The 25,449-nt window shown below is 40.8% G+C and overlaps 4 protein-coding genes across 4 annotated transcripts in view; 3 read left to right on the top strand and 1 right to left on the bottom strand.

Moving 5' to 3' along the window:
• LOC116385132 (glycine--tRNA ligase-like) overlaps positions 1-2,470 on the bottom strand; it is a 6,744-nt gene extending 4,274 nt beyond the window's left edge. The window contains exons 1-5 of the mRNA XM_031850344.1: positions 2,179-2,470; positions 1,680-1,781; positions 872-974; positions 620-761; positions 333-421 (exon numbers count right to left, since the gene is read on the bottom strand). Of these exons, the coding sequence (XP_031706204.1) occupies positions 333-421; positions 620-761; positions 872-974; positions 1,680-1,781; positions 2,179-2,427 (685 nt within the window). The 5' untranslated portion in view covers positions 2,428-2,470. The remainder of the gene's footprint in view (positions 1-332; positions 422-619; positions 762-871; positions 975-1,679; positions 1,782-2,178) is intronic.
• A 1,368-nt stretch (positions 2,471-3,838) lies between these two features.
• LOC116385133 (glycine--tRNA ligase-like) lies at positions 3,839-11,264 on the top strand. Its single transcript, XM_031850345.1, has 17 exons — positions 3,839-3,927; positions 4,575-4,676; positions 4,914-5,016; positions 5,150-5,291; positions 5,384-5,472; positions 6,541-6,617; positions 6,744-6,889; positions 6,981-7,130; positions 7,211-7,373; positions 7,887-8,051; positions 8,138-8,245; positions 9,227-9,372; positions 9,480-9,565; positions 9,658-9,767; positions 9,850-9,943; positions 10,430-10,620; positions 10,730-11,264. The coding sequence occupies exons 1-17, from the start codon at positions 3,883-3,885 to the stop codon at positions 10,841-10,843; spliced, it is 2,031 nt and encodes a 676-aa protein (XP_031706205.1). The 5' UTR covers positions 3,839-3,882; the 3' UTR covers positions 10,844-11,264.
• A 2,210-nt stretch (positions 11,265-13,474) lies between these two features.
• hhatlb (hedgehog acyltransferase like, b) lies at positions 13,475-19,195 on the top strand. Its single transcript, XM_031850384.1, has 12 exons — positions 13,475-13,604; positions 13,779-13,916; positions 15,563-15,630; positions 15,708-15,821; positions 16,911-17,105; positions 17,198-17,407; positions 17,594-17,765; positions 17,869-18,013; positions 18,103-18,138; positions 18,217-18,418; positions 18,506-18,647; positions 18,736-19,195. Exons 1-12 carry the CDS (start codon positions 13,577-13,579, stop codon positions 18,933-18,935), a joined length of 1,650 nt encoding a protein of 549 aa, XP_031706244.1. The 5' UTR covers positions 13,475-13,576; the 3' UTR covers positions 18,936-19,195.
• An 888-nt stretch (positions 19,196-20,083) lies between these two features.
• klhl40b (kelch-like family member 40b) lies at positions 20,084-23,785 on the top strand. Its single transcript, XM_031850469.1, has 6 exons — positions 20,084-21,372; positions 21,798-21,958; positions 22,043-22,150; positions 22,303-22,488; positions 22,878-23,027; positions 23,315-23,785. The coding sequence occupies exons 1-6, from the start codon at positions 20,251-20,253 to the stop codon at positions 23,424-23,426; spliced, it is 1,839 nt and encodes a 612-aa protein (XP_031706329.1). The 5' UTR covers positions 20,084-20,250; the 3' UTR covers positions 23,427-23,785.
• Positions 23,786-25,449: the final 1,664 nt, after the last annotated feature.

Here is a 25,449-nt window from a genome sequence, read left to right as displayed (position 1 = left end):
CCTGCTGGCTTTTTTGGCCCAGCTCCAGCCTCTGTGATTCTAGCAGCTTGCATTGCTTTGAAAGCCCCGTGTGATTTCTGCTGGTCCAGCCACTTCCATTCTCCCTCAGGCACAACAGTGATACTCAAAGCTTGGTCAGCCAGCAGAAGCTACTGACAACACAAGTTTGGACCGCATCCATCGCACCGTCTGCAGAGTCTCATGAATAATGCAGGTGAGAAGCTTACAAAGACCTCTGCTGGGGTTGTTTTTAGGATGACTAATCTTTAGCTTACACTATAGTGGAAGCCAAGTCTCTAAATATACACAGGCAAGGAGGACAAAATGCTTACCTTTGAGGAGGTGGTCGGCCCTGAAGCATTCGCCATTCTTGACATCTTTCACCATGTAGTCAGCAAATTTGTCCACATGTCCTGATGTCCTAAATAAGTGAACAAAATAAAACTTCTGATCCAATCAATATATCTGCAGCCAGGCTATGGGAGGCTGCTATAGTGGCAGCTAGGAACCTTGAGATACTTTCTTCAGCAGTTTCTAACATTATCATTAATTAGATAAACATAAGCGATAACAGAATACTAGTAAACACCCATAGAAAACAGGCATTAGGGACACCTACTTGAGGACATTCTCTGGGGTCAGCATGGTGCAGTCTATCTCCAGGATCTGCTCCTCCTGGATGAAGTGATGCCTCCAGGCCTGCAGGATGTTGTTCTTCAGGGCACAGCCCACGGGGCCGAAGTCATACAGGCCGCTCACACCTGAGGAGCATTACTGCATGGTAACAGAGTGCTTAAAGACTGCGTGTACGATGATATAAGCACCAATCCGAAACCTAGATTTCCTTTAACGTTAGCTTTCAAAGTCTTACCTCCATAGATGGCAAAGGCCTGGTCGTAAAAGAATCGCCTCTTGAGGGTATCCTCCATCTTTGTTCTGTCGACTATGTCATCTTTGGGTTGCAATGACAGCTCCTGTAATGCAAATATGTTTACCGTTATTGACATCGTTCACCATGGAGTCAGCTAATTTGTCCTGATGTCCCCGGGGAAAGAAGACGAAACAAAACAGTAGATGGGTTAAAGTTAGTGTTAGGAATTTTAAAAATCAATCTAAACAATGTGACAAAAACCCACAGTTTAGCACTTTGGAGCCGACCGTAGGAACCACCAGGCAGCAGTTTCTAACGTTATCCTCACTTAATGAACGTAAAACACCAAAAGAGAACAAGATATATTTTGTAAAGATGTTTGGTTAATTTCTTACCGATCTTATGAGGAGATGAACACATTCATATCAGCAAGACAAAACGACGAGATGTGGTTCAAAGCTTTAAGTGCCACTAAGTGGCCTTTTGGGCTTTAGAGCATTACGTTACATTGATTTCATATCAGAACCAAACACCTGAAACTTGAGCCAGCACCCATTCCCCAGTCTGCTTGTCAACGCGGTGGGTCAATAAGTGAACAAAAGTGTTGGGACACTTCCCAAAATTTAAATGAAAGTACATCAATACTTGCAGCACAGCCAGGTTATTACAGAGAGTGTAGTAGTGAATAATACATCTACAATCGTAATGATTGTGTCTTTTATCCACAACACATTCTGAGGCTTGGCAGAGCTTTTGAGTCACTAAAACAAATGAATCAGATTTAATTAATTTCATTAAATCCACTCACCTTGGCCTCCAGGGTTCTCTTCCTTGCTTTCAGTTCAGCCACAGCTTTAGTAACATCCACATCTGGAGCTCCATCCTGTTTCATTTGGCGCACAAGCTCCCCCTGAAACAGAGAGGTGGCATAAAGAAAACCCTTGAGGCTACATTTCAACTCAGGTCTGAGACAGTTTACAAAAGTAATCGGCCATTTTTTTTTTTTTTGGTCGCAGCATGTATATAGCCTTTTCTCTTAACCCCACCCTGCTCACAAATGCCTGCATCAGCAGCAGCAGCACTGAAACGTGGCAAAGGGTGCAGAAGTGACAGCCAGCTAGCGTTAGCCGTTAGCTAGCAAGCAATGGCTGTCCTCTTTCATTGACAGCTTCGTGAGCAAGTTAGCCGGCCGGTTAGCCTGACAAGCTAACAGGCTGAATGTGACAGGAGGCACTAAAATATATATTTTTCCCCAAACAAACCGACTTGGTCCATATCAGTAGAGATTATGAGATAACTAGTGTTACCTGTTCTTTGACTGCAAGCCGCAAAGGGGCGAGAATCACTTCAATGTTGCCGTCCATGGTTTGTCCTTCCGCTAGGTGCAGCCACAGACTTTGCTTTTTCTTCTTACACAAGTAGACCGACGTTGAAAACGGCCTGTTTTTGGGGGCGTAGCGGAGCGCCTGCCGAACGATCCGGACCGTAGACACCGGACGGAAGGCGGAAATCTCAGTGCTGGTCCTCAGCAGTGCTGATGCTGCGCTACGAAGCATGAACCGCCGTAATGCGAGAAGAGAATGATGAAATCTCTGAGAAAATGAGTGAACGCAGCTTCCGCTCCGGTCAAGCACTTTCGCTACGACCGGCACAAGCGCTTTACGACGCATCGGCAGATTCGTCAAAAACAGTAAAAATAAATAAATAATGAAACTAAACTAAACTGATAACGAAAATTACATTAAATTAATAATAATACATAATAATTCATAACGAAATGTAATTTGGATTTATACGCCTATATTTCGGATTTGCTGTCTAATAATTCTGACGATTGTTTCTATTATTGCATTATTCTACAAAGCCCCCTAAAGGTCATGGTTATAGTTTTGGGTGGTGAATGCAAATGTCATTGCAAGGGAACACAAAAATAGTTCCCATCATAAACCTTTCGGGGCTCCTATTAATTGTGACTTACTATGTAATGAAATTTCCCTCAGCCAGACTTGACTTTATTTCATAATTTATACTTGAACCTATTTCTTATTTTATCATACCCAACTTTTTATTCGCTATTTGTTTTTGTTTTTTGCTGGTGGAAATTGGCTTCCATAAAAAGTAACAGGAAACCAAAATGTTGTACAGTGATACAGCTATTTGTGTATATATATGGTAGCTAATTAGCTGCAATTATGTTCCATACAGGTGATAACGTGTCTGCACCTTTAATATTAAGTACATTTGCAACACAAAAAGTATAGTTCTTTATAGGCGTTTAATTGAATTTAAAAATGTTTAATGGAACTTTTATTACATTTTGAAGACACATTGAGTGTTCAGCTTGAAACAGAAAGTGACATTTATTCCTTTCATTTTTTACTTTTTATTTTACATATCACTGCAGCTATTTTCCAATTTCAAGGCTAGGCTAGCTGACAACTGTGCTACTATCAGGGCTGCAAGGGCTAGTGTGTAAATGTGTTTAGGTAGTAGTAATGTATAGTACCTTTACAGTATATATTAAGCCAGTGGCTTTTGCATTGCGTATAGGGGCCCAATGTCAGAATCTAGTTGTATTGTTTCAGCCAAACAAATAAACAAATGACTGGGTCTTTAAGTATGATATTAGTCTACCATAATGTCTTTTGTGTGCACAAATGGTCTAAACAATTTGTAAGTGCTCTGGGTCCAGACCTTGGGTGCCAGATGAATTAGGAATCTAGACTATGAATAAAGGTTATTTCTACATAAATAGGTTGAATAGGTGCTATTTGCTCACTTTATTATACAGCAGAATACAATACATTTTGTCTGAGGATGATGGATGGATGATGCAACAGAAAGCCCTTGTTTCAAACAAATCATCTAATCCGTCAGACTGCACACAAACAGGCGCCTCCCCTTATTTTTCCTCAGCTTGAAGAAACCACTGAAGAGGGAAGTGAAGGCAGTTGAGTCCGGAGCAGATCAACAGCTGACTGCAGGAAGAGCGCGGTGCAGAGAGCGTCAACATGGAAGAAGTACTGGCACCTTTAAGGGAGGCTGTGAGGAAACAGGTGAGATATTTTGTCATTTTAAACCAGGTTTAAAGATGCAAAAACCCAAACTAGACGCCCTTCCAATAACTAGCATGTAGCGACTTATCCACTGCCAACTGAGTCGATTGGAAGTGTTGATTGGAGAGTTTATTATATGCTTCAAAATATGTCTGATTGGATAATGTAATGATACGTTTATATCGCCGATTTTATTTTTAGCGTCTTGGCAGCATTGCACAGGGTTTCACAGTCTATGCCTGTCAGAGTCAAAACAAGTGTAAAACAATGTCAGTGCAGAATGTTCACGTTGTTTGGCTTCATTGTTGCAACAGGTGTCACATTTAATTGTTCTTCAATGACTAGAGCCTCGTGGCAAAACTAAAGTGAAACTTAAAGTTGCTGGCTGCTGATGCTCCAAACCGTTAATTAGGATTGTTTTTTGCACTTTATAACATAGCTATAATATATTATGAATAAATAAAAAAAACAGAATTTGATTTTTTATAAATTTTACAACTCCAGCATAGAGTTCAGGTCTGGATGAATCAACAATTAAAGTTCTTTTTTTTTTTTAGAACAAATGGAAATATAAAACAAATCCAAGGTACATTTTTCTCTGAGGTTTTGTGTGATAATTAAATAAAGTCTTTGGTATTTTCCTGCAGGGTGACTTGGTGCATCAGTTGAAGGGAAACAACGCCAAAGAGCAGGATCTGAGCAGAGCTGTTGCAGAGCTGAAAGCCCGGAAGAGGATTCTTGAAGCAAAGGTCAGAATCTTTTCCCATCACTCTTTGGTTCCACTTTCCATCTGAGTAATGGAATATTTACTTTGCATGTAATTCTGAACAAAGCCAGGAAGAACATTCTTGAGCAATGGTCAGAATCTTTTCCTGTCACTCTTCGGTTCCACTTTCCCTTTGAGTGTAAGAATAATTACTTTGCATGTGATTCTGGTATTTTAAAAAAAAAATGTAATTGATATTATTTTAAATCCTCACTTGTAGGAGCTAGCCTTGCAGCCCAAAGATGACACGGTGGACAGAGTGAAGATGGAGGATACCTTAAAGAGGAGATTCTTCTACGATCAGGCTTTTGCCATATATGGAGGTAAAGTAGAAGGCAAAAGCAAAACCACCCAGCAACATTTTCAGTTTTGAGTGCAGACAGAGCATGCATACTTACAGGAAGATATTGCCCCATTATGTTCCAACGTGCAGATTAACCACCAGTTATCTTCCAGGTGTGAGCGGCCTTTATGACTTCGGCCCCGTGGGCTGTGCCCTGAAGAACAACATCCTGCAGGTGTGGAGGCAGCACTTCATCCAGGAGGAGCAGATCCTGGAGATAGACTGCACCATGCTGACCCCAGAGGCTGTCCTCAAGTAGGTGCCAACAAACTCCAAGAACATGCACAAACCGAAGTACAAATGTGCAAATGTAAGTTTGCACATATTAACCTGTTGGCTCTGTTCAGGACGTCGGGACATGTGGATAAATTCGCTGACTACATGGTGAAAGATGCCATGACCGGAGAGTGCTACCGCGCCGATCACCTCCTCAAAGGTGACTTTGTCTGTCATTCATTCAGAGGATTCAAATGCGTCCCACCTAGTTCAGTCCTCCCCTGAGCTTTCAAATATTTCCTTGCATTTCAAACAAGGTGTCAGATTTCATCCCTAAAGAGGAAGATGAACCGTAGGTCAGACTCTCTCTCAGAGCAGATGATTACCAGTGGAGCTGTGCAAACTCTATTCATCTAAAACTTGCATGTTATACATTTGAATTACATTTTGTATTTTCCATCTTTTTGAAGTTTTAAAAGAATGTTGGAAGATCATCTACCAGGACAAGTTTGTACCTGGGTTACGTATCCTCAGAGCAGTTGAGGAAGGGACCAGGATGTCAAGTGTCAACTGGTTTTGCAGGACTTCCTCAATCTGGAGTCGGTCTCTTCATCTGTGGTTACTCTGATCATATTATAGTAAATTTATTTACACATCATGCAGAGACACACTGAGAAAACCAGTTAAAAGTGCTGATGTGGGGCGTTCACACAGTTTTTCATTCATGTCTGTGACATAAAGACATTTTTTTAAACTTATAGAATTACAAATATTTTCAATGACTTTCACACATACCTTGAGTTTCAGTGGAAAATACACAAAAACAAGTTTAGAGGAAATTACATTTCTTGTAAATAGACTGTATCATACTTTAATTAAAATGTTTATTTTTGGCTGTAATTGTGTGTATTAAATGCAAAACTATATTTCTTACAACCTTGAACTGGTCTATCAATAACGTTGAGTGATTATCACTCAAATGCCTGTTAAGATTTAAATGTTGAGTTTCTGGCAGCTTTAAACTTTGTTAAATTGACAAAATGATAAGTCTGACTTATAGATGAGTAGCTGAGGACAGTTTAAAAAGTGATGAACAAAAATAAAAATAAGTGAAAAGATCAAAAAAATTATCCCAGAAACTTAATTAAAAAAAAAAAGTCCATATTGTCCTTTTGCAAAAATGCTAATTAAGACTTGAGTGATTACAAGTGTGAATCCCCTCTTTTCAAGCAAACAATTGTTTGAACCACTAACAGCTGCTAAATAAGATGTTTTTTTCCCCTCACAGCTCACTTGAAAAAACAAATGTCTGATGAGAAATACTCTGCAGAGAAAGTGACCGAGATGGAGGACGTAATCACTCAGGTGGGTTCTTAACAAACCCGTCTTCTATACACACACACACACACACACACACACACACACACACAGGATATACTGACATATGCTGGTTGGGAAAACAACCCTATAATTGTTTGCTTTCTCTTCTAGATGGACAACTACACCCAGCAGGAGCTGACGGACCTCTTCATGAAATACAACGTCAAGTCTCCCACCACAGGAAACGACCTCACGCCTCCCGTCTCCTTCAACCTGATGTTTCAGACGTCCATCGGACCGGGGGGGAACACGCCCGGGTACTGATCAGTGAAACACATCATCTGTCTCAAGTGAAATAAACATTCGCCGTTATTTAACTCGCAGCCAACTAATTGTGTAACTTTGCAGCTATCTGAGGCCTGAAACCGCTCAGGGAATGTTCCTAAACTTCAAACGCTTGCTGGAGTTTAACCAGGGAAAGCTTCCCTTTGCTGCCGCTCAGATTGGAAACTCCTTCAGGAACGAGATCTCCCCTCGCTCTGGACTGATTCGCGTCAGGTATAGTCTGAAACTCCTTCATGGCTCAACTGCAAATTATAACGACTACACAATGAGATGTAAACTTCTCCTGCTTGCAGAGAGTTCACTATGGCTGAGATCGAGCACTTTGTGGACCCGAACGAGAAGATCCACCCTAAGTTCTCCAACGTGGCCGACCTGGACATCCTGTTGTTCTCCTCCAAGGCTCAGACCAGCGGACAGTCTGCACACATCATGAGGCTGGGTGATGCTGTGGAGCAGGTGGGACTCATTTTATTGACCGATTGTTATACGTAGTGTGTTTATTCTGAGTGCTGAAAACATGCCTGGTCTTATGTGGACGTTGTTAGTAATGGTCACTTATAAATGTTCATAGTACTCATTTAATATTATATAGCGGTTTGTTACATTATAAAACTTTCATATATTCAATATCGTTACAGTATGTGCCATAGAAATGTCTTTCTTATGCATAATTATATATAGATTATATTATTTAGTTTTATAACTAGAATAAATTAAGTTTGAACTTAATTGAAATTCACTACATCAGTGCTGCGATACTGCTTGTAAAAAGTTTTATTTTCTAATAAGCGATGTCAATCCGAATGATTTAGCATTATATAAAATATGAGACCAATGTCGTGATGATGATAATAGGTCTAAAAACTATTTGCTATTGTCAACTAATCTTAATTATACGTATATAGTGAATAGATTATCAGGATCATTTGTTGCAATAATGACTATCATCGTTTTTTTCTTCTGCTACAGGGAGTGATCAACAATTCAGTGTTGGGTTACTTCATTGGAAGAATCTACCTCTATCTAATCAAAGCAGGGCTGTCCAAAGATAAAGTGCGCTTCCGTCAGCACATGGAGAACGAGATGGCTCACTACGCCTGTGACTGCTGGGACGCCGAGTCCAAAACCTCCTATGTAAATCTTTTTCTCTTTTGTTCACACGTATAGACTGAGAAGTTTGTGGACGTAAGTCAAGACTAGTTTGTTTTTCTCTCTTTTAGGGCTGGATTGAGATCGTGGGCTGTGCTGACCGCTCCTGCTATGACCTCTCGTGTCACTCCAGAGCCACCAAGGTGCCTCTAGTGGCTGAAAAGCCCCTGAAAGAACCCATATCCTTCTATTCTCCCAGTCCAACAACCTTACAACCATAAAATATATTTTTCCAGTATGTAGTATGCTTTAAATGTATTCCTAAACAGGCATGCTACCATCACTAATTTTGGAGCACGTTATTAATGGACACAAGCAGTATGCATTGTTGCCTTGTCCAGTGTCTTAGCTGATACTACCAGCAGGGGCCGCCAACGTCTGCAGTGTTTTAAAATCTGGATCTTTAAAGTCAACCTCTCAAAAATGTTTGAGCTTCACTGTGCAGCATGACGTATGTGCAGATTTTGACTCTATATCTTCATCTGCTAAAGAGAGAAAGTTTAGTTAAAGCTATTGGTAGTCTTGAGAAACCAAGAGTCAAGAGTATGTGCTAGATTTTTGAAATGATCCAAACTAATAACACAGCCCAGTGTTGCCAGCTCTTCTCTAATGAGAGTGGCCGACAGCACTAGCTCCTAAAGTTGCTAAATCAAGTGACAGCCCGCCCCTTCCTCCCTCCAAAGCCACTGCCCCCCCACTGTATGAACATGGCTATTGTTTGTACTCACAGGTGCCAAGCTAACAGCTTATGGAAGACACAGGAAGAAGACGCGAAGGCAGGCAGGTAGGTTGTCCAATCATTTCATTCGGACCATTATACTATTTCTTTGTGATTCTTTCGGGCTGAATGAGATGATTGGACGAGCTGATAACAGTGCTGCGACAGCCACAGATAAATGAATACTATTAGGGATAAGGAACAAACTACCTGACAAAAGAGTGGGCTGCCAACTTTAAATGAACACTTTATTAGTACTTAAGCATGAAAATTCATTCTTGATCTTGGGAATGAATACATGTGATAAAATGTACTAAACTCACGCTTCACTTACTATCATTTTCTGCTGTTTTCTACCTTCCTTATTAAGCTCATTGACCTTCATTTGTTCATTTTGCTTGCAAGCCGGATTCCTCTGTTTGGCTCCTTAACTTCTTCACACAAAGTGGTAAACGTTGTCCAGTTTGAGCCCAATAAGGGAGCCATAGGAACGGCCTACAAGAAAGATGCCAAATTGGTTCTGGAGTACCTGGCTGCCTGTGACGAATGCTACATCAGTGATCAGGAGAAGCTTCTCAATCAAAAGGGGTAATTTCTGACCGCAGTGATCGCTGCTGAAGTCTATTTCTGAAGGTTTATTTATGTTTGTGTGTGTTTTAGATTGTACGTTTATTTGGTTCTGTTCATGTCTGTAGGGAGTTCAGCGTTGCGACACAAGGCAGAACATTTAAACTGACTAAAGACATGGTCGGTGTGAAGAGGTTCCAGAAAACTCTGCACGGTAAGAGGTGACACCAAACCTGCTTTCAAGTCTGTAGAGCAGAACAGGGAGTTCGTTCATGTGGGAAATCAACCGTCTCTCTTTTCCCACAGTGGAGGAGATTGTTCCCAATGTAATCGAGCCGTCCTTTGGCATCGGCAGAATCATGTACTCCATCTTCGAGCACTCGTTCCGCATCCGGCAGGGGGATGAACAGAGGACGGTAAGAATGCTTCAAAACAAGGAATGACATCTAAATGAGAATCATATGATTGTTTCAATTAAATCACTTATTTTCTCTCCAGTATTTTAGCTTCCCTGCCACCGTAGCTCCATACAAATGTTCCATCCTTCCTTTGAGTCACAACCAGGAGTTCACACCGTTTGTCCACCAGTTATGTGAGTGTGATGCTAAATTTCTGATTTCAATACAGCTTTACGAAGTTTAAAGAAATGGCTCGACATTTTGGGAAATTCTCTTATTTTGCTTTAATGTCGAGAGTTAGATGAGAAGATCGACCCAACTCTTACGTTTGTCGGTTGAATATGAAGTTGGAGCCAGTTAGCTTAGCATAAAGACTGAAAACAAAGGGAAGCAGCTAGCCTTGTTCTGTCAGCAACAAACCAACACTTCTTAAGCTTACTAATTAACACGTTGTGTATGGGGACTATTTCTTGGCCGGGGCCAATAACTTCTCTGAGACTCCAGTTTTTATGCTAAGCTAACTTTAGGCCGTAGCGTCATATTTAATAAGAGGGGTGTCGATCTTCCTCAAATAAGCATATTTCCTAAAATGCAAAAACTTGTACTTTAAGTGTTTCTGAATTTCCTTCTGAAGCATATCTATTCAAACTGATGACTAATTTTGGTCGTTTTCCTTTAAGCCGAGGCGATGACTAAAAACGGCGTGTCCCACAAAGTGGACGACTCCTCAGGATCCATCGGGAGGCGTTACGCCCGCTCCGACGAGATCGGAGTGGCGTTTGGCATCACCGTCGACTTCGACACGGTGAACAAGACGCCTCACACGGCCACGCTGAGGGACCGAGACTCCATGAAGCAGATCAGGGCCGAGGTACAATAACTTTAGTTATGACTTTAGTTTTGATTAACAGAATACAAGGTGTGTACAGCATCATAATTGCAGATTTTGTTTTGTGCTAATATACGAAATCATATTGCAGGTCGCTGAGTTGCCAGGGATGGTTCGAGATCTGGCTAACGACACTTTGACGTGGGCCGAGGTGGAGAAGAAGTACCCCGTCTTTGAAGGACAAGAGACCAACAAGAAAGAATAGCCAAACAAGGACTCCTCTACTGCTTTCTTTTTTAACCAAAGTCATTTTTTGAAACCGAAAGCTTATGAATTTGATATTTCTTCATACGGGAAAAAGCTATTTTCTCTCATTGGAAGATGAAGTTTGACCAGACATATGAAGTATACAGCAGGATCTGGAGATTAGAGCGTGTCACAGAGACTAAAGGAAAGGTCCACCAGTTACAAACATGCTAGAGGGTGAACACACTCCTCTGTGGCGTTCCTTTTCTAGCAGCATTGTCTGCGCTGCAACATTTCCCAATGGATGTGTATCACTGATACTGTAGAAGCAGAAAACATACATACTGCCAGTTATGGACCTGACTTTCATACATTTCGTTAATACTGTATGCATTTGTTAACCTTTTATAATAAACTACATACTGCATCAATATTTTTCTTTTTTGAGGTGTTATTTATGTTTCCAGCTGTGACACCACTGCTTCTCACTGCACTGTATTTTGTGTTGCGGTCACTAGACGGCACTGTGTGTTGTTTCATAGTTCATTGTAGAATGTGAGAGGCACGGATGTTTGGCACAGCTCAAAATTGCAACAGGCTTAGACCCTCCCAAAACAGATCTCGCAACCAGGAACAAACCAGCAAGAGACAAGAGGGCTTGTAAAGTAATATAACGTTTTTAAAAAAAATCCAATGCAACAATTTCATAGTAACGCTAATTTGTATATAATGATACAGTGCTACATGTGATTCATCATAATGAAGACACCCTATTAATAGAGCTAATGTAGCTGCACTAAGTGGGTTGAGGTAGATTAACCCTCGGCTGCATCGGTTAGGGAAGTACTGTCGGCGGTAGGGGAACTTAAAACACCTAATAGACTCTTAATGTTGTGGCTTAGTGTGTGAGCAGCCCTCATGTTCCGCCCCCTCTGTCAGTGGTCAAAAATATAAATACATCATGTCACCTTTAACCAGTGGCAGCTCCCACTCAGGGAGTCAGAGGGACCCACAGCTCACCCTGAGCAGATGTAATAGTTAACATTTTCTTACATGCCTTCTTTCTTTTGTTTGGAATATAATTTAATCTGCATTTTTAATTTTTTTTCCTCTTGAACAATTCGGGTAAAGTGTGTTATAGCAACTCCTTTAGGCTCGCAACTGCTGCGTTCAAGGTCAGTATCACAACAGGTGCTGCGGAGGACAAACTGGAGAGCGTGACCGTGTGGCATTTAAACAGCCTACATTGTGAGGAGAGAACCGCCAGAGGTTTTAAGAGTTAAAAATATACACATGCGGGCAATGTTAGACCTGATTTTGAATGTGTTTTCTGCATTACAAAGCAATACAGCGTTATAATGCAAAATAACTAAATGAACTTCATTCCAGAGAAGTTGTTTGGTTAAAAATAGCAGACAGCTGGAGGATACTTTGATGTCCGAGTTAATCAGTGGAAAGTTGGCCATTCGCCGTCCACTGTTTATTTTACCTGATAATCACTGCAAGTTTAAATTCCTAATTGATGGTTGCTTTGAAACTATAATTTAACACGAGCCACATTGCATTATTTTACCTTTCTCTGATATAAGAAAACAGCTTCTTATGATACAGGAGAGACACCAGCATAAAGCTTGATAATCATATTTATATTTGGCACAGCATGAAGAAGTAGCAGATGTGTGCAAATCCTTTACTCGAGTGCAGTGCTGGATACACTTTACTCTTTCCATTTTATTCTTCTACTCCACCACATACCATGATGGAAATATTGTACTTTTTAACTTTACTGTGTTTATTTGACAAAGATAGTAAGTAGTTACTTTGCAGGAAAACAATTTTTGCATTAAAATACTCTTCCACATCTGGTAATAGGTCTAATCCTACATTTTAAAAGCTTTTGTCTTTATGTGAATTTTATTTCATTGCAATTAATACATTTTTATTTATCTACATCTTATTTTCTAGTCTTTGATTTGTAACATTGTTAAGAACAGTGCTGTACAAATAACATTACTGTAAGTGCAAAACACAAATACAAAATTTCCCCGTGGAGTAAAAGTAAATCGTTACAGAAAGGAAGTACTTAAGTAAAGTTCCTGTAGTGCAGTGCTTATGATACAGGAAGTAATATACTTACTTTCCACCTCTACGGCTAATACAGTATACTTTTCACATGACAGCGACCTAAATCAAGAATGATTGATAAGCTGAGAAGTCTATTTTTAGTTGCAGTTGGAATAGATGTGTAAGGATTACAGGTACAGGAACCCAAAAGCACATCTCAGAGACAGAATACAAGTATAGATTTCTTTACTTGGTAAAGGCAGGGTCAACACCGGGAGGTCAGTCCAAAAGGCGAACAAATCCAATAAGGGGCCAGAGTCCAAAGTCAAGAAAACAGGCAGACAGGGTCAGAACAGGCAGATCAGAACAATACTATATCTATAACGCTGGAGAGCATTGCTGAGACACACAAGACAATCTGGCAGGGAACAAGTGCAAGTGAGTGGACCTAAATAGTGAGTGACTAATGAGGGAATGGGCTGCAGGTGAGATGGGTGTGGAGGACCAGGTGAGGGGAATAGGTGATGATAGGGGGTGAATGGCAGGACCTGAAATGACAGGAGAGTTAATTAGACAGGCAGGCAGGATGAAAACAAACTAATATGAAGGGAAATTTGTGACAAGATGTCTCTCATATAAACAGTGAAGTGGCGTTTTTGCACTTTCCATTTTAGTTTTAACCTCACAGATGTATAATGTGTCCTCCCTCCTGTACGGTGAGTATGACGAGGCTGAGACGGTGATAACCATCATTTCAGACATCATTTTTTTGTTTGTACGAGATAAAGAAGCCCCCACAAGCTGTAATGCAATGCGATGTCACTTCAGAAGTAAAACCTGGTTTAGTTGTGCAGATAAAGTGTTGACTGGTCTCATGTTGGTGTGTTCAGGAGCCTCCGGAGCTCTTTCCGTCTGTGTCACCATGGGGATCAAAGCTGCACTTCCCAAATATGAGATCTACTTCTACAACACAGTGCTTTGTCTGGCCATGTTCTGGGCTTCCAGCTGGATCTTTGACCTGTCCAGTTGTGAGTATGAGATAGTACACACAAACGCATGCAGAAAGAGTAGTAGAATATCCTTCTTGTGAAGTACAGTTCATACTCTGCGAATGAATATGACCCTGACACGGTTTGACATGAACACTATCATCTGTTGTAATCTACTCGCATACATAAAAGTGCTAAATTAAATCTTTTGAAAAGTACTTAAACTAAAGGATAAGTCTGGTGATAGTCTAGATTTTCTTATTGTCTATCCAAGAAAAGTCACAAAACAATGACTCATTGTGAATATCCTTATACAACGGTTCATATACCGTACGAAAAAGTTACAAATTCTTCGTGCTTTTTCCTGTGAAAGTCCAGCATCATGTGTCAATTTTCCACACGCATACAGTCTTTTCAAAATTACTTAGTTAGGTTCAGGGAAAGATCGGCAAAAAAAACCTGACTTCATCAGGTTTATGAAAGATCATGTATTGGGTATAAATAACTACGGAAGTGATGTTCAGTACGGCAGTTAAGTGACAAATAAATCAACGCTGACTTCTTGTTTCACATAGGGCACAAAGCCTGATCTTGCTTATCCCTCTGTGCAGTAGAGCTCCAACACTTTTTTTCATCATAATGAACAGGTAGTTTATTTAGAAGTGATTCCCACGTACATGTTCTGTAAAATGTGTATCCATCCACAGCTTAAAATAGTCCCCAACAAATGCAGTATTTATTCCTGTTAGAGACATTTTCAGAAATGACTGGGCATTTTTTGAGAAAATCAAACCATGCATCTGTGAACCGTTTAAAAAACAATAACAATAGGAGCAAATGGACTTCAGGCCCGTGCCACACACTACAGAGCCCTGCACACTGACACAGGTGTTTAATGATTCTGGCTGATTAGACCTCTGCTCAAGTTGGGCAGGTCTATGCAGCCTACTAATAAACATGGAGTTTATTTACTAATGAAGATGATAAATCTGTAACCGGTGCAACAAAACTAGCATGTTTTACAATGCAATGAGTCACATTTTAAAGATGTGAAAATTAAAGATAATAACAGAAAAATAAACTTAAATGATTATGCTGACTAACTTTCCATTGGTAGAAAAGTGCAACAAATGTATATGAGTGCAAAGCAATGATATACAAAAGGCTGCTCAAATAAAATAACTTGTAATTAGTTACTTCCTGCATTCACACATACTCCCATGCAGATGTGCAAACAAAACAACATGTATGAACTTCTCAAATCTTATATTTTAAAGAAATTAGGGCTCTTGTTTGCCCAATAAATGAGTCTGGACTGTAGACCTGATGTTGAGGCATGAGTTTAGCTTTGTGTAGAGCGGTCCCACACAGACAACACAATGTGCAGTATACTTACAGTACACGGGCAGTGTCCCCGTGTGAGGGTGAAGAGTCGGTGCTATGCAGACCACGCAGAGGAGATCAGGTGTCGGTATTAATACCACAGAGCACAAGAGGAAAATAGGACTTCTGTTCACTTGGAACAAAAGTTTCACTTCTGCATTCAAGGACAACACAATTCTGATGAAAAAACAAAATGCATGATAGAAAATGTGTGTTGATGTGAGGTATACTCATATAAAGTCTCTTTAAATTTCTTAGTATTTTTTAAATTCACAATAGATTTTTTTCTATCCTATTTTCAGCCAGTGCAAACAGAAAAACATTCAAAACCGGCGTGAAGCCAGGATGGTACTACTTTGGGAGGAAAATGGTGAGACCACATTGATAGTTAACCTTACCATTGATGTGAAGATGTTTCTAACTTTTAATTCTTTCATTGATCTACAGGATACGGCTGATTTTGAGTGGATGATGTGGTTTTCCACCTTCAGAGCACACATCCTGTTTGCCCTCTCTGGCCATGTGCTGTTCGCCAAGATCTGCTCCATGTTGGCTCCACAGGTGCTTCTCCCGACTGACTGACTGATTGATTAACTGATTGAAGAAGAGTGTAGTAGAGGAAGTAAAGGACTCGGGTTTAATGATCCAAGCAAATGAGTCGCTTTGAAATGAGGTGAAAGAAACCCTCAGGTTCATCTCTCACTGTGTCGTGTTATTAAGAACGCTTTGTGACATTTGAAATCTTCTTTGTCACGATTTATTTTTACCACATTGCACAGTCGCTTTTTATTAGCTGAACAGCTGATGATGAATGGGACCAGGTGGAAAGAATAGAAATAGAAATGTAGCTCTATATTATGGCAGTTTTTTTGGTTAACAGCACTGCAGAGTCTCACGGTGAAAGTCTTTCCATAAGTGTAGATTTTATAATATTTATTGCTTTGTCTAAACTTTTTCTTGATGATCAGTGGACAGTTTCTTAGTTACCAACTGGCTGTAAAGAGACGTTATTATCTGGAGCTTGTAAATCTAAAGCCAGACGTGAGCTGCATCATTCGAGAAAATGCATTTAGAGGAAATATTAATACTTTTTATTTTCTAGCATTTAAAAGATGGCTTTACTGTGTCATTAATGCAACCAGTTGATGTAAGAAGTATTTAAATCCTCTACTTAAGTAAAAGTATACTGCAGTATGAAAAAACAATCAGTAAATCTTACTTAAAGTATCAAAAGTAAAAGTACTTCGGCAGTGAAATGTTCCCGGTCAGTGTTTTACTATTATGTATATGAGGTTTTTGGATTAATATTGCGGCTACATTAATGTATATCTCTGAAAAGGTTGTTTGTTTTGTAGAGTTTATTTAGCTTATGAAGTACGAGGATTTTCTTTACCCATAAAGGAACCCTTAATCTTTCAGTTTATCAGAAAAGTCTAAATCCCCAAATTCTTTTATTGGACATGCAACGTATAAGAAATTATAATTTTAACAGTAACTACAGCTGTCAGTTAAATGTAGACAATATTTGCCTCAGAGCAGCACAAGTCTAGATTAGCATAACGTGGAAATACTCAATTAAAGTACAATTACATTGAATTTGTCATAGTTGCATTCCATCACTGGTGGTGACACTACATTTCTGTCCCACAGTACAGGTCCCTGGTCTACATGGTGTATGGGTTGCTGGCCGTGTGGACCAGTATGGGCTGGACCTACGTCACCCTCATCCTGTCCCACTGCATTCTGCTCTACAGCATCTCCTTGGTGAAAGTCCGCTGGCTCTGCTTCGTCACCGGTCTTTGCACCCTCGCTACGTTCAAGTGTGAACCCTTCGTGTCCTGGCAGGTAAACTGCTGGCACTTAACAGAAGTTACATTACAAACTCAATTAATATTAATGGTTTCCCGCTTTATTTCTCCGGTTTCTCCTCCATGTAGACGGGCTTTGTGGAGGGTGACTTTGAGCTGCGTCATGTTCTCTTCTATGGAGGTTGTGGGTTTACTATCATGCGCTGTATGAGCTTTGCTCTGGAGAACTGCGAGAGGAAAGATGGAAACTACAACATCCTGGAGCTGCTCAAGTACAACTTCTACCTCCCCTTCTTCTATTTCGGGCCCATCATGACCTTTGATAAGTTTCATATTCAGGTAAGTTAAGTAAAACCTTCCAATAACTCACAGGAAGTGATCAAAATCAGAGAAACATCTAAAAACATGAATATCATTTTGTGAGGGGGGGCTTACTGAGGGCCACAGTCACAGAGGATGCCTTTACTGTAGCAAAGCAGCGTGGAGGTCTCTGGCTTTGTGACATGCGTCTGCTGCCCCCTGCAGGCCAACAAGTCCGACCTGACCAGGAAAGAGCGGGAGATGTGGAACATCAGTCTGCAGGGCCTGATTCACCTGGGAGCCATCATTGTAGTGGACGTCCTCTTCCATTTCCTGTACATCCTCACCATCCCCACCGACCTGAGGCTGCTGAAGCATGCCTCTGACTGGGCTCTAGGTCTGTGCCACCTCCCCGAAATGTAACGATCTGACTTAATGCTGTGGCATGTTAATGTGTGACAATACATTGACTGCATAGATAATAATTGCATTGTTTCCAGTGGGCCTAGCTTACTTTAACCTGGTGTACGACTGGGTAAAAGCCGCCGTCATGTTTGGAGTCATCAACACAGTGTCCAGACTGGATCATCTGGACCCTCCCAAGCCACCAAAATGCATCACTATGCTCTACGTGTTTGCTGAAACGTGCGTTGAGTTCACACAGATCACATCTGGCTCATTACAAAGTACAAATCTGTAAATCTAATCCTGTTTTTTTTTTTTTTGTCTTTCAGTCATTTTGACAGAGGGATCAATGAGTGGCTGTGCAAGTGAGATCAATAAATTGAATTAAAATCGTATTGATATTGACACATTTAGAGGTCCTGATGCTGACTCATTATCCACAGGTACGTGTACGATTACCTGGGTGGAAAACATGAGAATGTGGTGCAGGAGCTGGTGGCTACACTGTGCACCTTCGGCGTCACCATCCTGTGGCTGGGACCCTGCGAGGCGGTGCTTGTCTGGGCTTTCTTTAACTGTTTCGGCCTCAACTTTGAGCTGTGGACCGCCAAGTTCTTCTCCATGGAGCCTTTTGCTTCGTTTGAGGTTAGTAAGCTGAGGTTGGCTTTAACATTTCAGTTCGGCTGCTGACACAAAATGCTTTTCTGTTTATAAATAATGTTTAATTTACAGATGGCCATGCCAGAAGCAACATCCCGCCGGATCAGAGCCATCTTCAATACTTTGAACTTCTGGACCATTGTGTTATACAACATCCTGGCCTTGAACAGTTTGGACTTTGCCAAGTTGGTCGCAAAGCGGCTGCTTCTTAAAGGTGACTTAGGTTTTTTTTTTCATTTTGAAAAGAGGGTATGAAATGTGGTTCAACCCTATTGACAGGTTGTTTTTTTTAACTTTCCCAGGCTTCCCTATAACCACCATCATCGTCATGTTTGTGACCTACTGCCTGATTCAAGTGATTAAGGAGAGAGAGAGGAAGCAGGCCCTTATCGATGATCCCGATCCTCTTCCTCCTGCTCCCCCTCAGAGCGCCGCCACTGCTGCAGCTGCACCCACTGCTGCTCAACCAGTCGCAGATCCCAACAAGGAAAAAGCAGAGTAGATGTTTGATGTTGGCTTCACTAAAAGCGAAGGATGTAAACAGTCAAGAGTATGATTGGTTGTCAACATTTTTAAACCATGAATTGTGAATTGATGCTCAGTATTAACTGTAAATACGTTTACCACCATTTAACTGTTTAAGACACTTACTTAAATATGATATAATAGTATAATCTCAAGTAGCCACTGAAAATGAACAAGAATAAGTGTAACAACACTGTAGGAGTGTCAAAACTGAAACCTTTATCATCAATGCAAGAAATAAACTGAAAAGATTCGTTCAAATATGTTGTGTCTGCATGGAGAGTTTCCCTTCTGATGGAGCTGTTTAAATATGAATGAGAGAAGGGTGCTTTTTTCCAGTACGCGAGTCAGTGTTGAGTCTTGTCATTAGGCTTGGAAATGTATTTCTGTAGCGTTACATCAGCAGTTGGCAGTTTTATTTCTGTTTGATGCCTCCACACTGGAAACACTTTAAACTCTGGTCACACCTGTAGTGAATCACTGGACCTGAACAAGTGATAAAAGATATTTACTGACGCTTAAACAAGGGTTAACTTTTGATTTTTGCAACAGCTAATGTATGTCTAAAACGCCTTGTATATAAACATGTATTGTAAAAACATATCTACATTGAATATATATTGTCATTTGAAAGGCTAAATAATTCCCTTCAACAGTCTGTAAATAGTCTTTGTTGGAGACTATTTTAAGCTGCGGATGAATACACATTTGGTGAGCTGGTGAGTATTTCCGGCCGCAGAGCGCTATATGTGGCATTTATGAAAATAAACAAAATAAACTGGGCACAAAGGAGAAAGATATATCAGGCTTTGGCAACCTAGAAAATAATGTTGGTAGTATTGCAATAATGACTCAGTCACAGAGTCCACAGGGGGCAGCCTCTTAACACATCTACTCCAGATCCACCCGTGACTCAGGATGGACATATTTCCCATGAAGCAATGCTGTCAGCTGTCTTGAGAGTGGGTGGATGTTCCTGGGGAGCGGGTAGGGGTGGGGTTGGAGGTGGGACAGGGGATTGAAGCGTGGATATTGCATTTCATGTTCCAGAACGAATCCCATAGCTCCACACCGAGCACCCGGACTATAAATAACCTACCAGTTGGAGCTCGGTTGAAGGGTCAGAACAGCTGAAGGAGTGGGCCGTCCCTGGGTTCAGCTGCTAATAGCAGACTGACTGTGCCTCTGAATCCTCTTTCAAGGCTAGAAACTAAAATTCTGCTGTAAAGAAGATCCATTTTGTTTGATTTTAAGCCCCTAAAAGGCTCCTCAAACTCTCCCTGCCAGGAACGATGGCTCTGCCGATAGACCCCATGGACGAACCCAGGATGTACCAGCAGACGTTGCTCCAGGACGGCCTGTTCGAGCTGCTGGAGAACGACAAGCTGGTTGACTGTGTGCTGAAGATCAAAGACAAGGAGTTCCCCTGCCACCGGCTGGTCCTGTGCGCCTGCAGCTCTTACTTCCGCACCATCTTTCTATCCGACCTGGAGGAGAGCAAGAAGAAAGAGATTGTCTTGGAGGATGTAGAGCCTGGCGTCATGGGGCTGATCCTCAAGTACCTGTACACCTCCAAAATCAACGTGACGGAGCAGAACGTCCAAGACATCTTCGCCGTGGCTAATGTGTACCAGATCCCTTCAATTTTTACTGTTTGTGTGTCTTTCCTACAGAAGCGCCTGAGCCTCAGCAACTGTCTGGCTATCTTCAGGCTCGGCCTGATGCTGGACTGTCCAAGGTTGGCCGTCTCTGCCCGAAACTACGCCTGCGAGCGCTTTCAGCTCATCTCCAGAGATGAGGAGTTCTTCCAGCTGCTCCCCAGCGAGTTGGCAGCCATTTTAGCAAACGACAATCTGAACGTAGAGACAGAGGAGGCCGTGTTCGAGGCTTTGATGAACTGGATGTCCCGGGACACTGAGGGCAGAGAGAAAGATCTGCCAGGTTTGCTGGATTGCGTTCGTTTGCGTCTGGTAAAGGAGGATTACCTGAAAGAAAAGGTGGAGAAACACAAACTGATCTCCTTTAATCCTGAGCTGCAGCAGAAACTCCAGCTGATCAGGGACGCTCATGCCGGGAAAATGCCGGAGGTTAAAAAAAGCAAAAAGGAGGACGGAGGAGCAGAGGGAGATGGGGATAATGAGGATAAAGAGGAAGAGGAAGGTCTTCTACCAGGCATCCTGAATGATAACCTGCGATTTGGCATGTTTGTCAGGAACCTGATACTGATGGTGAATGAGGCAGGTGCTGTGGCCTACGATCCGACTGGGAACGAATGCTTCTTAGCATCACTTTCCACACAGATTCCCAAGAACCACACCAGCCTGGTCACCAAGGAGAACCAGATCTTTGCTGCAGGAGGATTATTCTTTGACGAACAGAACAAAGAAGATCCACTGTGCGCTTATTTCCTACAGGTAGGAAAGGAGTAATACATATTTTACCTCTGTTGCTACCTGCTGATGATGCGCCATATTTGTATTAAACCTTTTTAAAACCACTTCTCCACTGGTGGTTGTGTTTAAACCCACAAAACTGTGTTTTACCTTCTAATAGTGATCAAGTTTCCAAAGATAGTAAATATGTCATGGTGAATTCTGGGAAAATGTGGATAAAATGATGCACAAAGACATCTAGAATTTATCTGTTTTGATGAAATAGTGCTATATAGCTTCAATAAAGGTGGAAAAAGATGATTTTTCCAGCCTTATTCATGCATCTACATAAAGGGGAAATAAACAAGTTATGTTAAGAGTACATCTACCTGCAGTGTTGCATGTGCTACAGCATGTCTACTTCAGGTGGTGTAAACGTAACCCCATTCGCAAATGTTTGACCTCAGTATGACCCGGCCACTGCTGATTGGCTGGGGATGCCTCCCCTCCCGTCTCCCCGCTTCCTGTTTGGGCTGGGTGAGGCCGAGAACTCCATCTTTGTATTGGGAGGGAGGGAACTGAAGGAGCAGGAGCAGACGCTGGACTCAGTTTTGGTCTACGACAGACAGTGAGTACAAGTCAAAGTTAATGTAAATCATTGAACGGATTGCTGTTCTCCGGACTGAATCCTAATAAATTTACACCTTTACAGATCTTTTAAATGGGGTGAATCAGAGCAACTTCCTTACCCGGTCTACGGACATGCAACCATATCCCACAATGATGTTGTTTATGTGATTGGGGGAAAGGGAGACAACAAGTGAGTATTAAGTGGGATCAAAATATTAATATTCATCGGCGAGTGCGAAGGCTTTATTCATTAATCCTGCAACACATGGAGTAGGAATATCTTTCTTAATAGAAATCATATAAAGAGACATGCACTATGTTCTTTGTCTCTCTTGTGAAAAGGAGCTGCCTGAAGAAGATGTGCGCATATGACGCAAGGAGATTTGAGTGGAAGGAGCTCGCTCCCATGAAGGTTGCACGTTCTTTATTTGGAGCCACTGTTCATAAAGACAAAATATATGTGGCAGCAGGAGTCACCGACACCGGGCTGACAAACACTGTGGAGGTGTACGACATCGCTACGAACAAGTGAGTTCCTCGAAATCAGTGAGTCAGGCTGGCAAAAGTCGATGTGGGTGCCACACACAGTTGCTGGCCCCACAGCAAACTGCCTACGGCATTAAGTTACCAGGGGGACCCTCAAATTACAAATGTGATGTACTGTGCTGTTTGTGCACTTTGCAGAAAGAGAAAATCACACTGAAGAGATAATGTTTGGTTCACTGGGTTAATGCATTTTCAAATTGCTTTTACTGAATAAAACTGCCGTTCACTTGTTGCTTTTCTCTGCAACAACAACACTTAAAAAGGTTAAATTCTGCTTAAAAATATCAATTTCCCAGTTTAGCTTCTTGAGCCCTCTAGAGGTGTACCGTTACTGAACTGTGCCTCTATTTGTGTGCTTTTACATTTTTCAGGTGGTCAGACTTTGAAGTGTTTCCCCAGGAGCGTAGCTCTCTAAACCTGGTGTCTTTGGCTGGCTTGCTGTATGCTGTAGCAGGTTTTGCCATGATGCCTTTGGAGGACAGCGAAGAGATTGTTCCCAAAGAGATGAATGACATCTGGAGGTGGGTCATAACAGATTCATTAATTCATCAAGCGCTTGGTAGTTTTCTTTTTAGATGTGATTCGATGAAATTGCACTGTCACATTGGACCACCTTTTTAAGAGAAAGTAAAACAGGAAGTCTCACCAATCATCTCAATGATTCATTTTAACCATTTCGCTGTGCTGTTAATTTAGCCAAAATGTGTGTGTTGTGATTCATGATGTATAAAAACATTACCAGCACTGTTGAGTGCTAGTTTTTCAGTGTGTGTCTAAGATTTACCTTAGAGTCCGTTAACCTCCTCAGGTTTGATGAGACGGACAGGACGTGGAAGGGGATCCTCAAAGAGATCCAGTACGCTTCAGGGGCCACTATTCTGGCGGTCCGCCTCAACACCCTGCATCTCACCAAGATGTAAACCCCCTCTGGTCTCTGCTTGTTAACAGAGATCTGTACACAGTGACATCTTGCATTTGTAGAGCTCACTGTGGTGTTCAGTTTGTTTAATTATACCCTCTGCTACAGTATAGCAGTTCTGATGATGTAGCCGATTGTACTTCTAGCTCATGCACAATTTTGTTTTTGGATTGAAGCCATTTTCACATGTGTTTAAGTGATTTTAATCTGATTGAGATTGTAAAACCGTAAACAATCTGTAAACTGTTGACATGTTTTGCACTGTAATGGAATAAACTGCAAGTATCCAACACCAAAAACATACGTGACAAGCATGGAAAATGTGTTGGCAAGACGTTGTGCATTTCTCAACAGATGGTAGCAAAGTCAGAATGTAAGAGCCTTTAGAGAGTTGACTGGAACGTGATAGTTATAAAAAACAATTTCAGTAATGTGCAAAAACAAAAAACACAGCACCCATCTCCATTTGCAATAATATATCTATACTGTTTAATATTGAAATGATTTCATTACGTTCTGCTGTGTTACAGACAGTAAACACTAGTCAATAATACAATAAAAGACAGAAAATACAGTCTAATGTTATTAGCACCTCTAGACACTATTGTCCTTGTACGGTTTTTAGTATTTTAATATAGCTGAACTTGACATCTACTGCCTACACATGGTCTTTGTACACCAGAGTTAACTAAGACATAGTGTTTACATTATGAAGAAGAGAATCAGTAAATAACAGTACACATGAATTAACACAGCGGCAGTATGATTAGGTATGGGAAATGTAGAGGGTAATACATCTTTGAATTGGCATCGGTGCCTATTGTTATAATCACATATATATTTGCCCAAAAAGGGGGAAGTCACCACCAAACAAACTTCTGAGAACAGTCAACCAAACTTCAACATGCAGAGTAACCAACATTTTATGTTCTAGTTCATATGGAGCCCAGAAACTGACATAATGTAGTCACAGATTATCAAATACAACTGAACACATTTATAATAACAATATTGTCAGTTAAAATAATGAACTTTACTTTAATCTCAACTCAGCATTTTAGAGGACTGCAGGCTAGTTAATTAGCTTAACTGGAAACCCTGGTGGCTAAACACACCAGCAATGTCAGCTAGCTGCACATAGCTGAAGCTAATCTTGGTTATACAACTATACCAGCCATTACACACAACTGTAATGATCAATATACTCTACTATATATTATACCTAATGGTGTCTTATCACTTTATAAACTCTTGTGATGCTAAAGCATTTTAGCCAACAAGCTAACAAAAAAGGCTAAGCTAAGGCTAATTGGCATTAGCTAGCTAATAAAGCTAATTTTCGTCAAGGGTATATCTTTTGTCTTCATCACAGACCACAAAATAATTGTCAGACTTTATATTCTATAATCCTGTATGTGTGCGTGTGTGTTTTTAAGAAACAAAACAAAGCGAAAATACAAAAAGTAGCTCCTTGCTTTTAAATAGTATTAATTCTCAATGAATCAATTACTTGATTAAAATGTCTTGTTTTGCCCAACCAACCCAAAACTATTGAGTTTACTATCATAGCAGACATAATAAAATATTCACATTTAAGAAGCTGAAACATGACAATTTTATAATTTCTCAAGATTAATCGATTATCAAAGTAGTTGTTGATACATTTTCTGTTACTCCATTCTAATCATTTAACAAACAATATTATTTCTTTAAGGAATTCAGTTATATTCATGATTTGTTTGGTAACCTTTTGTCGGTTTTGGGGCTCCATAAATTTGCACCCAAAATATGGTTTAAAAAATGAACAAAAAAACAAAAATGCTCCTCCGTCCTTACAAAACAGCCAATTCTTTCATTTTCAAAAGAGTAACACATTTCTTTAAATTCGTACATACACACAATACTTTCTCGACAATAGCTTCATGAATTCTTAAAAACTGCTACTAAAATAAAACGGCAATATTCCCAAAACTTTTCTTGAAGCTGAAGGCAACAGGATTAAATCCTTTTGGATACACACTCCG

Source organism: Anarrhichthys ocellatus, unplaced genomic scaffold, assembly GCF_004355925.1.
Source record: "Anarrhichthys ocellatus isolate YVR2014 unplaced genomic scaffold, GSC_Weel_1.0 scaffold10, whole genome shotgun sequence".
NCBI lineage: Eukaryota > Metazoa > Chordata > Actinopteri > Perciformes > Anarhichadidae > Anarrhichthys > Anarrhichthys ocellatus.
This window is presented reverse-complemented; position numbering and strand designations above follow the sequence as displayed.